Source organism: Notothenia rossii (genome assembly GCF_949606895.1).
Source record: "Notothenia rossii genome assembly, chromosome: 6".
Taxonomy (NCBI): Eukaryota; Metazoa; Chordata; class Actinopteri; order Perciformes; family Nototheniidae; genus Notothenia; species Notothenia rossii.
The window spans coordinates 59,055,815-59,070,904 of record NC_136909.1 but is presented as its reverse complement, the minus strand read 5'-3'; the positions used below and the strand labels follow the sequence as shown (position 1 = coordinate 59,070,904).

Genomic DNA, 15,090 nt, shown 5'->3' with positions numbered 1-15,090 from the left:
CCCAAAAATTCACCTGCTGCCTCCACTATTGTCTTCAGTCTTGATCTCTTTTTTGTCTGTTGTAACGCAACATTCACCACTTTTCCAATAAAGGCCACAAACTTGTACTTATTAACAATCAATGCATCCTCTCCTATCACACACTTATGTGAACACTTTGTGGGGCTTTCCTTTGCCTGTGGGAGTTTGGGAAAATCTTTTGAAGAGAAAATACTTGATGCTACTTGGGATTTCCTAGCTATGTTTAGTGAAACCTTTTCTGTTGCTTCAGCATATGAGACTTTATTTTGCACTTTGTATCTCTGCACCTCCTTGGCCTTTTTCTGCACTTCACAGCCCTGATACGCAGCACTATGTTCCCCACCACAGTTACAACATTTCACCTTAGCACCTGCAGTACAACTACCATATTCATGTTCCCCCGCACATGTTGGACACCTGGGCTTAGTTGCTTTGCAATTGTCTGCCACATGCCCAAACCTTTGGCACTTAAAGCACCGCAGAGGTTTAGGGATGAATTCTCTTACTGGAAAGCTCATGCAACCGATCATTATCTTCTGTTGCATTGTTTCTTCAAACTGAAGAAGAACAGACAAACTATCCACTATCTTACCTTGATACCTAGTAGGAAGACGCTTTACTACAGTCACTTTCCCCCCTTTAATTTCCTTCTTGAGTTCTTCTATGCCTATTTCTATGGGAACTCCACTGATAACTCCAAGTATTTTCCGATTTGCTCCAGGAACATGGCATTTAATTCGAACTTCATTCAGGGTCTTCATTTTCAGTAACTTTTCCTGTTGTCTTGCATTAATCAACTCAACCAACATCCGTCCTTTGCTCAGAAATCTTGCTTGTTTTATCGATCCAATTTCTTTGTGAATTGCTTTAGTCAGGGCCACTGGATGTAGCTTAGCTGCGGATTGCTCAACAAACTCCACAATCACTTTCCACTCTTCATTCTCAATCCTTTTCTTTACTTTCTTCAATTCATTCTGTGAATCAGATTCACTAAGACTGTCACTTGACATGTCTATCTTTTTTCTTGAAGTCTTTTTCCTTACTTCATTCCATCCTCCTTCAGATGCACTTTCCATATCCTCCTCTCCAGGACTCAAAGAAGCCATTCCACCAGCCGCTCTCAATCTCGCACTCACTTCAACGTTCACTCCTATCTCCGTCTACTCAGTCTCAGCACGTGTGTCCGCCAAATATCAAAAGCCCTGGTCAGCGGATCCGAGCCTCCAATATCAAAAGCCTAGCTTGAGCAAGCACGGCATTCGTTTGTGTCGGCTGCCCTTAAAGGCAATGTGAGCACCCATTCCCATTGGATAACGGAGAATTGTACACCCGGAAGTAAGTATTCCCCTTACTGTCGATTGATTTTACAGTGATATCTGCACTACTCATCGACTAAAAAACACCAGATTATCCTTGTTAATTACACAACATTGATTGGTTTAAATTGTGTGCAATGATTTTGTATTTTTCCCCTTCGATTCGGAGAAACAAATATCTTTTCGGAGTAAAGGATAGCAGAAGACACTACACTACCCAGAATCCCCAGCTATCGTTTAGGACTACACCAACTGCATTCCATTCATTCCAATGGCTTGCGTCTATGTCACGTGATCTTCAAATTTCTCCCTGCAGAAAAAAAAAACATGGCCGAACTTCGTTTTATTCTCGGTGGAAAATGCCTATTTTAAAGTTAGTTTGGCCATTAAAATGCGTTTTGATGTCATTTGATGCGAGAAATATGAGTTATTATTTCAGATTATGTGTGCAGTGGATGTACATGATCTTTAGTTTGCTAGTTATTACGAAGATTACTTCAGGAAATTGCGTCCATACAACTTTTTCATTGTTACCAAGGTGGTTGCTAGGGACGCTGCTATCGATATTATTTCTGTTATGTTGTGTAACTGTTTAATGGTGTTATCTTCATTGCTACCCCCTTCCCCGTCAATAGTGTTGGTCCACAGCGCAAACGTATTAGTTTAACAAAATCCGCATCTAAAGATACGTTATTTTCCCCTGTGCAATTCCAGTCTCACATCTCACATCACATCGTCATTAACAAATAGACCGAAAACATTTAAAAAAAAATAAAAAATACTTTATTCCGAGTGTGCTTGCTTTTCTCTTTGCAAGTCATCACATAACGGCATTGTAATACATGGTTCGGCTGCATTAAATATTACATATCTGCCGTAGTTGTCTATTTATAGAGCCCTGATGAGAACACTGCTGTATTTACACCATAACGGTGCACAGCTGATAGAAAGGGACACCTGGTGGTTAAAGCATGTTATTGAATTTCATTATTTTTACTATTAGATATTAATAGGATCCCTACAAAGTATATTCATTACTCGTTATTCTCTACTAGTAGTTAATTAAAGACTGTATATAATGACTATTTTGCACATCCCTTTAAAGATTTTCTAAGCTTTATTGACATATCATATTCACAAACGGTGTAGTTATGCAATGAATGAAAAACTTGGGTCGCAGGTTCCTCAATAGTGCATTACAGGACATCTATCAATATTTTTGCATACCTCCAGCAATGTTAACTATGTTGAAGCACTTATTTTAACTGATATTATACATATGTATTATAGTCTTATAAGATGTATGTAGATATTTCATCTCCGGCCTTGTCAAGTATTGAACAATCAATAAATAAAGAACACAGAATTATTAAATATAAAACACAGAATTTGTGTGATTATACTAAATGATTTACAAATAAACACCACTGCATATTTACAACTGTTACACATGCTGATGTAACGCAAATCTTTCCAACTTGGGATCAATAAAGTATATCTTATCTTAAGATGATCGATGGCTACTGCCATATTTGCAAAGTTTGTCTCTGAGCCTTGACAAGTGCATGTTTCAAGCTTATCAATCAATGTAATGTAATGTAATGTTATCCATTAAAACCAGGAGGGGTCACAAACATAAGACCAGCTGTTAAATAAAGCTCTTCTGACCTTAGCTGGCATGTGGGTATATATATTAATACTGCCTATTATGGGCACAAGCAATTTTCACCCATTTATTAATTATATGTTTGAATTTGAGTGTTTCCTATCTCCTAAACCTCCAGGGATGTACACAGTTTAATACTGGTAACTTCTTATTATTGGAAATACGAAAACGTCTTTTAAAACTACAACTCCCAGTAGAGACGTGCCATAGATAGAGAACATGTTGCGAAACACAATAGCCAGCATGTGTAGTTCTGGGGACAGGGTGGGGGAGGGGGGGACGAGGTGGACCCGTTCAAATGCAGTTTTGGACGGTCTGCCGTGGTTCCATCCTATTTCAACTGCTGTTCGACGCTCGGCGTAACCCTCGGAGCACACTCTCCAATCACAGAGCTTGAAGACTGTCACGGGGTTTGTCGAGAATACTTACTTCCGGGTGTAATATTCTCTAAAGCAAATGAGCTGCTCTGACCCTCGGTCCTGACGGACTCCAACTTGTGTTTATTAATCAAACAAATAAATAAACACAAGGATAATTATGTGTAATTGTTGAGTAAATGGAGAATTGCACAGGGGAAAATAACGTAGGCTATCTATGCCACAATTTTAGATGCGGATTTTGTTAAACTAATACGTTTGCGCTGTGGACCAACACTATACATTGACGGGGAAGGGGGTAGCAATAAAGATAAAACCATTAAACAGTTACACAACATAACAGAAATAATATCGATAGCAGCGTCCCTAGCAAAAAGTAACAAGTAGTTAATAATAATAAAAGACATTAAGAAAAAGGGATCTTAAACAGTCATTAAAAAGCAACACAATCTACCCGCATTGCATTACTCTAAACGTGTAATAACGTGTTTTAACCAGTAGGTGGTTTGGGTTAAACAGCTGATTTACAGTGTTAACAAAATAAAATATACTGCTGTTTCTGGTTTAGTTTACGACGTATATATATTGAGTTATTGTTTTGATATTTGTAACACAAAAGCGATGGAAAAAAAACACAGCAACACAGAAAAGATGGTCTTAACATGACCCAGCGGTCTAGTAGCAATAATATCAAAACAAAATATTACTACTAACTTTATTGTGAAATTCAAACTGAACGGTAAAAGAATAGTTTCCGGTCTATTCTGAGCCCGATCTCTGTAGATAAATAAAAATAAAGAACTATACGACAGATGTGTAATATATTTAATGCAGCCGAACCATTTATTACAATGCATTCATGTGATGACTTTCAAAGAGTAAAGCAAGCACTGCTGAATAAAGTATGATTTTATCTTTTACGAAACGTTTTTGTTCATATGGAATGCAGTTGGAGGTCAACCAATCACAGAGCTTGATAACTAATCACAGGGTTTGTCAAACAGAGCCCATGGTGTAGTCCTAAACGATAGCTGGGGATTCTGGGAAGTGTAGTGTCTTCTGCCATCCTTTACTCCGAAAAAATATTTGTTTCTCCGAATCGAAGGGGAAAAATACAAAAGCATTGCACACAATTTAAACCAATCAATGTTGTGTAATTAACAATGATAATCTGGTGTATTTTAGTCGATGAGTAGTGCAGATATCACTGTCAATACTGCTAATATTATACCACTTAAAAATAAGAAATATGACTTTTGTTACTAAGAGTTCATACTTATTATACCTGTGTCACCTTTCACACTATAGCTGTGATCATGAGCTATGGGCTTTGTAGATACAGTTCCCGGGGTGAATCGTGGTGCAGGGGCCCTTCTCTTATTGACCACAGGGCGATACACGAAGATGGTGGGTATAGCCTCTGCTCTCAGCCTAGTCTTGCCCTTTTTTGTCTTGACAAACTGGTCTGCATCAAAAATGTGCCTGCGGAGTGACTTGAGGTTACTTCACATACAGAACAACTCAGTTTTGTCTGCCCACATACATATTCCATAGTGGTTGAATACACAGTATTAGGAAACACTTTATACTTACTGGACATGTTATACTCATTACATACTGTATATAAAATATGACCAAGAATGTGAGACAACTTTATAGAAATTCATATCACATCTGTTACTGATGCCATTTGTCATACTTTGTTAAACTCACAAATAATAAAGTTCCATAACTTCAGTTGGGAACAAAGACCACACCTTATCTCCCCAAGGCAATTTCCCATCCAATAGGTGTGCTATATAGGTGTGTATAACCCTGTCTCCTGTCTGTTACTCCCTCTTTCAGCACAAGAACCAGAGGGGGATTCAAAGGAGCCTGAATACCTGCACTGAGACCCTCTCCTTGCACCCTGAGTCTCAACTCTCAGTGTTTTTCAAGCCTTTCCCTGTTTTTTTGTATTAAACAAAACATTAAGCTTTCCCAATGGTGTGGTTTTCGTTTTGTGAAAAAGTGCAAATGCATTGTTTGTATATAATATCCTCACATATTATTTTGCTCTTGGTCGTGAAATTGCTCCTGCTGACTTGAGCCAGCCATTTTTTCCTCCGCTCTGTGTCAGTGGGGAAGCCGTACATTCGTACTCCTTTCTCTGAGCGATTTGAGCATCCCCAGGCAGCACAGCAAACCATGGTGGCGACTAGGAGGCAGCACAGCAAACCAGGACAACACGGAGGAAAAGGCACAGACAAACTGCATGATATGCTATTCAATGTTTATTGAATTCCATGTATTTGCAATGGATGTTCCTAAAACAACACATTTAACATCATCATGCTGCTGCTGCTGCTGCTGCTGCTGCTGCTGCTGCTGCTAGTCCTTTGATAGTCACCTGTCGGTCTCCTGTCCTTTCTGAAAGCCATAAAGATGACATTAGTCGTTTAGATAACTTGTGTCCTCAATTACCATGGAATTACTGAAACTACCATGAATTTAAGAAAATGGTAGAAATTAATCTAATCTGAATTTTGAAGTATTCCTTTAGATCCCCTCTCTCTAAATATATCAATAAACATTAGAAAGTGATGCTCCTGACTACCATACAAGTTTAAGAAGATAATATTGGTTTTAAAGAATTCAAAGCTATAAACAGCAACAGGCTCTTTAACCAAGGCACCATTAGCCTAACATGTAAACTAGTTGTTCACACTAATCCTAATATCACTTAATATTAGCAAATTCTATTTTATTTTTTAAAACATTGATGTAAATACATACACATATCGATTTGTTGTATAAATATTGCAAATCAAAACCTTTATTCACTGAAAGTTACCAAAAAATCGTAGTTCTATCTCGTTATCAATGCATTCACATTGCCTGCCATGAACTTCCGGGGAACGATCCTCGTCTGCATGAACCACGTGACGATAACCGTTTTTGGACTTCCGCTGTCGTAACTCTTCTATCTATACGGCGCTGGGGCAGCCGACACAAACGAATGCCGTGCTTCCATGAGCGTCAAATCCCGCAGCAGATGGGAATACATTGCAATCAGTTGAAAGCTATTTACGTCCCTTTATGAAGCTGAAGGAGCCTAGGAGCGTCACAACTGCAAGCCACGGGACCCTGACCAAACGTCGCTCCTGGACGATTAAGGAGTGAGAGTGTGTTGGTGAGCCATATCTCAGCTTGACCGTTCATTACGTCGACAACTGGGAGTTGAAGAGTGCATGCCTCCAAACGTCCTTTTTCCCGAAGGATCACACAGGCGAGATAATAGCGCAAGGTTTACAAGAGGCTCTCCTGTCATGGAACTTACCAGAGGCTCGTCAGGTGTGTATCACCATAGATAACGGGAGTAACATCGTCAAAGCTGTGAGCCTCAATAAGTGAAAAAGACTGCAATGTTTTGGCCACCGGCTGCACCTCGCAATTGGTGAGTAGGCTATCTGTCTGCCTGTTTTATTTTTTTAATATCAGCGATGTTACAACCATACTTGTCAACCCTCGCGATTTTCGCGGGAGACTCCAGATTTCATTGCCCTCTCCCGGTTTCCTCCCGAGGTCATATTTCTCCCGCATTTCTGACATAATCAGATTTACTCGGTACTGCTTCCACTCAGACTTTAATACAGCTACACCATTGTTTGGTTTCCATGGTAGCGCGTCTCTTTAGTAGCGCGCGCAACTAAGGGTGAGTGAAATATATCATAGAAAACTACGGTGGCCCTGAAGTGCAAGACACCGCAGCATTTCACAAAACGCCACAGCATTTCACAAAACGCCGCAGCATTTCACAAAACGCCACAGCATTTCACAAAACGCCACAGCATTTCACAAAACGCCACAGCATTTCACAAAACACAACAGCATTTCACAAAACGCCGCAGCATTTCACAAAACGCCGCCGCAGCATTTCAGAAAAAACCACAGCATTTCACAAAACGCCGCAGCATTTCACAAAACACCACAGCCTTTCACAAAAAACCACAGCATTTCACAAAACACCACAGCATTTCACAAAACACCACAGCATGTCACATTGGACGGAAAGGGTATTCCTTAGGGCAGGGGTCTCAAACTCAAATTACCTGGGGGCCACTGGAGGGGGAGCCTGGCTGAGGTTGGGCCACAAGTACTCAAGTATTTCTTAAAAAGGGTGTTTAGTATTAAAAAAAAAAAAAAAAACGGTTCCAATTTTCTCAATATTTATTAACAGTTCATCAACAGTTCAACAACATTCTCAAAGTGCATAAACAGAACATAAATAAATTCCTCTGAAAAAATATATATATATATATTTTTTTAATTTAACCTTTTAGAAAACAACTGTTCCAACCTTCACAGTATTTATTATTACATAACAGTTCCTCAACAGACATTTATTATTATTATTAAATTTGTATTGCACTGTCAACAATCTCAAAGTGCATGAACAGTAATTATAAACATAAATTCCTCTGAAAAAAAAATTAATTTTAATTTGACCTTTTTTACCCAGGGAAGTAAGAACAAGTCTCTTTTTTAAAGTGAACAATGAACAGTTCTTCAGAACATAGGACTCTCTTGTCTACTTTTTGCAGCCAGAGACCTGACAGCGCTTCCTCTCACACAGCTGAGCCACATTTGGCTTGAGGGAAGAGGCGGTTGAAACTCTCAGTATGGCTTGAAGATGTGCATCTGTAAGTCTGCTCCTGTGCTTGGACTTGTTGAAGTTCATGGTGGAGAAGAGCTTTTCACATAGATATGTGCTCCCAAAAAGGCACATGGTCCTCTTGAACATCCTGGACAGCTCAGGGAAGGTGGCGGGCAATTCTCTCATAAACTGTCCAAGCTTCTCTTCATTCCCATTCACATCCCTGAACTTGGCTTTGAGATCAGAACTGCACTGTAGGTCAATGAGCTCCATTTGAAGCACAGGGGGAGCATCTTCCACATCAAAGGAAAAGGGGTTGGCAAAAATCTGAAAGATGGACTTGTGTGTTTTAAAGTCTGCAAACCTGTGATTAAACTCCTCCTGTAGCTTCACAATGGCTTCAACATACTCCTCACAACTGAATGGTGTACCTTTGTCTGCAAGTGCCTTGCATGCTGGGAAGTGGCAGAGGTTTTTCTGAGAGACCTGGGTTTTCCATAAGACCAGTTTTGTGGAGAACGCTTTCACATTATCATAGGCAGCGCTGACCAGCTGGCCTGGGCCCTGTAGCTTCTTGTTGAGCACATTCAGCTCATGTGTGATATCGACCAGAAAAGCGAAGTCCATGAGCCACTTTGGGTCACTTAGCTCAGGAACCTCCATCCCATCCTGCTCCATGAAGGCTTTCACTTCATTCCTTAACTCAAAGAACCGCTTTAGCATGTTCCCTCTGCTGAGCCAGCGTACCTGAAATCAAATTAAATTAAATTAAATTAATTGTCTTCATACACTAACAGGTAAGAAAGAGAAGGAAAAGAAAAAGAAAGAATAACCTAACAGAAAAAGAACACTTAACGAGAAGAGTGTGTGTGTGTGTGTGTGTGTGTGTGTGTGTGTGTGTGTGTGTGTGTGTGAGTGAGGAGCAGAGGAAAAAGTGAGAGCTGTCAGATAAGTTTGTGTTATGTTGTTGTAGTTACGTCGGGTCGGACGCTACAATATCAATAACAACGTGTGTTTAACATCAACGTCGGACGTGAAATAGCCACGGAGCGAAGCCAGTTTCCTTTCGGCCCCGTTAACCGATTGTGCCAGATGAGCCAGAGCGCGCACCTCTGCGCCACCTCTCGCGGTGCGCGATTTGTGTTTATTCATCTTCACAGAGCGCAAGAGAGATTAACACACACATTGACACAGGCTACACATAGCCACAGACACACAGCTGAGGGTCCGAGGCGCTTGCTGACCGGGCGGCAAGGAGAAATGCGCATCTGGTGGTGCCCCCCCTTGTGTGCGCGTGTGTGTGTGTGTGCGTGAGTGTGTGTGTGTGTGTGTGTGTGTGTGTGTGTGTGTGTGTGAGTGTGTGAGTCTGAGACAGACAGAGGGGGGACAGAGAGAGGGGGGGAGAGGGGGGGGTAGAGAATATAAGAAATATTAACAGACCGAGAGAAGGTATACGTAAACAAGGAATATTTACCTCTGTGAAGTACAGAACATCTTCGTACGCTGACTCGATCTCCTCCAGAAAAGCCCGGAACTGACGGTGCTTTAAGCCCTTAGATCTGAGTCGATTTATGACCTTCACCACAACAGACATCACGTGTTTAAACTTTAGGCATTTGCAGGCTAGGGCCTGCTGGTGGATGATGCAGTGCAGAGCGATTGCCTCCTCCACACCCTCCTCTTCCAATTTTTTTTGCACAAGTGCAACAAGTCCATTCTTCCTCCCTGTCATTGAAGGCGCTCCGTCTGTAGTTATCCCAGCCAACCTTTTCCATGACAGACCAGCATCCGAGAGGGCATCACACAGCTGGCGGAATATCTCCTGCGCAGTGGTTTGGCCACACATAGGGATAACCCTGAGTAATTCCTCCGTTACATGAAACTTATCATCTACACCACGGACGTATATGGCCAGTTGGGCAGTGTCAGTGGTGTCTGTGCTCTCATCCAGGGCCACTGAGTAAGCACGGAAGTCTTTGACTTTGTCACGTAGCTGGCCATAAATGTTACCTGACAGCTCGGTAACACGCTCTGCCACTGTGTTAGGTGACAGGCTGATGCTGGCAAACTGAGCTCTCTTTTCGGGGCAGACAATACTCGCAGCCTGCAACATACACTCCTTAATAAACTCGCCTTCTGTAAAAGGCTTTCCTGCCCTAGCGATCATCTCGCTCAGTGTGTAGCTGGCCTTTACTGCTTTATCAGCCTCGTCGGTTGGTTTCCTAAAGAGAGTTTGTTGCCAGGTGAAACATTTCTTTAGGTCTGTGACTCGCTTCTCCCTCTCATCTCCCCGGTATTTCGCATACTCCTCGGCATGCCTCGTTAAGTAGTGGCGTCTGATGTTGTATTCTTTGACAACGGCAACTTTTTCAGCACATACAAGGCAGGTAGGGGTTCCCCTGTGCTCAACAAATAAATATTCTAACTCCCACCTTTCATGAAATTGTCTGTGGTCATCGTCGACCTTTCTTTTCCCAGTGGGTTTTGAGAGGGACATGATGTGATGAATGAGGACCGCTACGCTTCCACTTGGTGTCACTCCGTTGCTTGCTGCGTTTCCTAGCAACCCGGCTGGCTGCCTGCTATGGTAGCCCATGTGGGCCAAAGCGCGTTTGGTAAAGACACGCGGGCCACATTAACATTACATACTGATGTCCACTCGGGGGCCACAAAATGTCGGCCGGCGGGCCACAAGTGGCCCGCGGGCCTTGACTTTGAGACCTCTGCCTTAGGGAGAACACTTCTTGTTTGTGATTGGACAGAGCCAGCCAGAGAAGCACTGCTGTGATTGGTTGTTAACTTGTAGTCAACAACAATTTCCAAAATAAAAGCATCTAAATAAAACAGGACGTTTTAAATTACATTTAAGACACACAACCAGACCCGGCGTCATGGGCGGGCCACATGGGGCCGGGCCCGCCCATCCAGGATTTGGGCCTGCTGTTTTAATCAGGGCTGAATAAAACATTTTAATTGTTTTATTATCATGTTTATTGTTGTTATTTGTTGGGCTTTGTCCTAATATTTATTTTTGTATTATACTATGTTGAAAGATTAGTTTAATATCATTTTTTAATTTTGCTAGGAAATTCTGAATGAAATTCTGAATGAAAGGCTGCGCGCAAGACTGGTTTTTCACTGGGCTGAGTCATGTGGGTTTTTGAGTGAGATGCGACACAGCAGCCTGTCAGTTTACTCCTGCTAGGTTAGTTTGGCTATTATCATTTATATTTATCTGCAACGATGGATATCAGGAAGTGGTTCACGAACAAAAAGAACGCACAAAAGGAATATGGCAACTCAGCGCCAGATGCAGGCACATTAGAATAAATCAGTTACGTTACCAACGAGCTAGCAAGCTCAAGGGAGGCTGGCAAACAATTCTATTTTGAAGAGAAATTGACTCTCAAACCGGCTCTTTCACAAACTCCTGCTCTGTGCGCAAGAAGACCGTCTCTCTCTCTCTCTCTCTCTCTCTCTCTCTCTGCTGCATAAACATGGCTGAGTCAGCGATAGCTTTCGAGGGGTGGAGGTATGCCCATTATTTTTGAGTTTGTCCGAAGAATAGAAAGGAATGTGAATGTGAGGTGCAAACTGTGTCCAGGCCAGAAGCTGTTATCCACTGCTGTAAACACCATGTCAAACCTCAACAAACACCTGCAAAGAACCCATGCTAAGGTGAAGCTAATAGCCAGAGTGGGATGTTGTGAGTGCGCCGAAGCAGCAACAATTAGATTTTGGAGGACCGGTAACCAAAGATGGACAGGCTTGTAGCATCCTTCATAGAGGAAATGTTGCCCATTTGCACAGTGGAATCACCATCGTTCAGACATACAGGACTGTCTCAGAAAATTAGAATATTGTGATAAAGTTCTTTATTTTCTGTAATGCAATTAAAAAAACAAAAATGTCATACATTCTGGATTCATTACAAATCAACTGAAATATTGCAAGCCTTTTATTATTTTAATATTGCTGATTATGGCATACAGCTTAAGAAAACTCAAATATCCTATCTCTAAATATTAGAATATCATAAAAAAGTATACTAGTAGGGTGTTCAACGAATCACTTGAATCGTCTAATTAACTCGAAACACCTGCAAGGGTTTCCTGAGCCTTGAAAAACACTCAGCTTGGTTCAGTAAACTAAATCACAAGTATGGGGAAGACTGCTGATCTGACTGCTGTCCAGAGGACCGTCATTGACACCCTCCATCAGGAGGGTAAGACACAAAAAGAAATTTCTCAAAGAGCAAGCTGTTCACAGAGTGCAGTTTCAAAGCACATCCACAACAAGTCTGTTGGAAGGGGGAAATGTGGCAGGAAACGCTGCACAACCAAGAGAGATGACCGCAGCCTTAACAGCATTGTGAAGAAGAGTCGCTTCCAGAATTTGGGGGAGCTTCAAAGACAGTGGACTGAAGCTGGAGTCCAGGTATCAAAAGTCACTGTTCACAGACGTGTCCGGGAAATGGGCTACAATAGCCGTATTCCCATGGTCAAGCCACTTCTGAACTCAAGACAACGGAAGAGGCGTCTGACTTGGGCTAAGGAAAAGAAGCACTGGACAGTTGCACAGTGGTCCAAAGTCCTCTTTTCAGACGAAAGCAAGTTTTGTATTTCATTTGGAAGTCAAGGCGCCAGAGTCTGGAGAAAGGCTGGAGAGGAGCAAAATCCAAGTTGCTTGAAATCCAGTGTGAAGTTCCCACAGTCAGCGATGGTTTGGGGAGCCATGTCAGCTGCTGGCGTTGGTCCACTGTGTTTCATCAAGCCCAGAGTAAATGCAGCTGTGTACCAAGAGATTTTAGAGCACTACATGCTTCCGTCTGCTGAAAAGCTCTATGGAGATGAGGAATTGATTTTCCAGCATGATCTGGCACCTGCCCACAGTGCCAAAACCACCAGTAACTGGTGTACTGACCATGGCATTACTGTCCTCGATTGGCCTGCAAATTCCCCTGACCTGAACCCCATAGAGAATATGTGGGGTATTGTGAAGAAGAAGCTGAAAGACACCAGACCCAACAATGCTAATGAGCTAAAGGCCGCTATTGAAGCATCCTGGGCATCCATAACACCTCAGCAATGCCACAGGCTGATTGCCTCCATGCCACGCCGCATTGATGCAGTAATCCGTGCAAAAGGATTCCCAACCAAGTACTGAGTGCATTAATGGACATTTTCAAATGTTTGATTGTGTTTTGCTGTTATAAATCTTTTTTTTTTACTTGGTCTGAGGAACTATTCTAATTTTTTGAGATAGGATTTTTGAGTTTTCTTAAGCTGTATGCCATAATCAGCAATATTAAAATAATAAAAGGCTTGCAATATTTCAGTTGATTTGTAATGAATCCAGAATGTATGACATTTTTGTTTTTTTAAATTGCATTACAGAAAATAAAGAACTTTATCACAATATTCTAATTTTCTGAGACAGTCCTGTATACTGCGCAAAATACAGATAGCAGGAGACAGAGGACAGCCATGGTCAGAAAGGAAAACATTCAGGAGCTATCTGGATCAGTCTTGTGCGACAATGGAAACTGAACTAAAGAGAACACTTGAAACTAGCCGTCTGCGTGATCTGCCTGTGGGGAGGGGCGGGCCGGCCCTGCGAGTAAAGTAACGAGTTACTTTATGTAGAGAGTAACGAAGTAGTGTAATATGTTACTTTTTTAAAAAGTAATATGTAATATATTACTTTTTTTTTGTAACGACCCAATCTCTGATAATAAGACCGTCAACAGCTTAAAACCCCTCTCTTTCCGTAATAACAATTCACGAGCGCCTCCCTGCCCCCCCCCCTTGACAAATCTAGAGCATCTAACAACGATTTCCGTTATCGTGTTTCCATCTGGTGTCAATTTCGGGACAGTGTGACAGGGGCTTAACGGACTGAAATGACCCAGAAGTACCTCAGTGGCAGCCATGATAAGAGCCGTTCGAATTCTTTAGATCAGTGGTTCTCAACTGGTCAGACCTCGGGAACCACTTTTTACTTGGTCAATAAATCGCGACCCAACATTTTGAAGCACTCAAATCTATTCAACAAAAAAACATGCTGTGTATACGCTTTTCAGCATACAATATTAATACAAGTGAAGTACAGTGCATATATCCCTTCACATAACTAAAGTATGCTTTTAAAAAAGGTTTAATGAGATGATGGAATCAAAGCTTATAAAAAGGCACATATGCTGAAAACCCAACACCAGCAGGGGGGTCTGGGGGGATTTTTAGAAATACTAACATAAACTATGCATTCTGGTACACTCTGAGAAGAAAATAAATAAATCTATTACTATCCGACATATTATTAATATTTTATGCCATTGTTTGTTTTTCACTTTGTGCTGATATCTTGCTGCGAGAAGAGTAAAGAGGAGATAGTCTGTGTGACTTACTTCAAATTGTGGGTAAGGGTAGATAGTCCCCATTGTTCTGTGACCTGTCAATCATCAAACCGGGGGTCATATTTCATTATGTGTTCATTTTTATCTGAAGTTGTTCCCATGGATGTATAAAGAAGAGTTCTACCGCAAAGTTATTCTCCGTGGGGACTTCCGGCAACAATCTTGATTCTGATTGGCCAGAAGACTCGAAAAAACATCAGCAAAGATATTTTATTGGGAAGATGATCACTACGTGACAGAAGTTTTCAAAACCGTTTATGGTCTCCGGTACTTCCAGTCCAACGCCGACTGCATGCACAGCGTTAGAAAATCGGGCCTTCAAAATAAAAGTTTGACTTTCCCCCCGCCAAAAAAAAAGAAAAAGAATTCCAATTTTTTGTTTTTAAATTTCTTTTTCTTCACTCACACATCCGCGACCCACTCGAAACGGGCCCGCGACCCACCAGTTGAGAACCACTGCTCTAGATGATAGGAAAGGAGGTTTCAAACTTCCTTTATAACCTCCTTTAGCTTAGGAACCATTTTACCTTCCTTTAGGAAAGAAAAGGAGAAAATGCTGCCCCACAATGCCTTGCGGCCGCAGCATTTGCCATCACACAACAGTCGGCCGTTCACGGAAACAACCGATTGTGACAGAGAAATGATATCATGAAAGTTAC

At 41.6% G+C, this 15,090-nt stretch overlaps 2 protein-coding genes across 2 annotated transcripts in view; one reads left to right on the top strand and one right to left on the bottom strand.

The window, feature by feature from the left end:
- Positions 1 to 15,090, top strand: part of LOC307042245 (uncharacterized protein) — a 492,007-nt gene that overhangs the window by 409,735 nt on the left and 67,182 nt on the right. The gene's annotated exons all lie outside the window — the stretch shown is intronic.
- Positions 7,884 to 10,746, bottom strand: LOC307045186 (general transcription factor II-I repeat domain-containing protein 2-like). Its single transcript, XM_079690719.1, has 2 exons — positions 9,491 to 10,746; positions 7,884 to 8,763 (listed from the first exon to the last, which is right to left on the bottom strand). The coding sequence occupies exons 1-2, from the start codon at positions 10,610 to 10,612 to the stop codon at positions 7,951 to 7,953; spliced, it is 1,935 nt and encodes a 644-aa protein (XP_079546845.1). The 5' UTR covers positions 10,613 to 10,746; the 3' UTR covers positions 7,884 to 7,950.

What these genes read in the sequence shown, in the direction of transcription:
- LOC307045186 (XM_079690719.1), bottom strand. Translation starts at nt 10,612, where the DNA reads ATGGGCTACCATAGCAGGCAGCCAGCCGGGTTGCTAGGAAACGCAGCA. An exon ending in ATGTTCTGTACTTCACAGAG is followed by an intron (nt 8,764 to 9,490) that starts GTAAATATTCCT and finishes ATTTGATTTCAG; the next exon opens with GTACGCTGGCTCAGCAGAGG.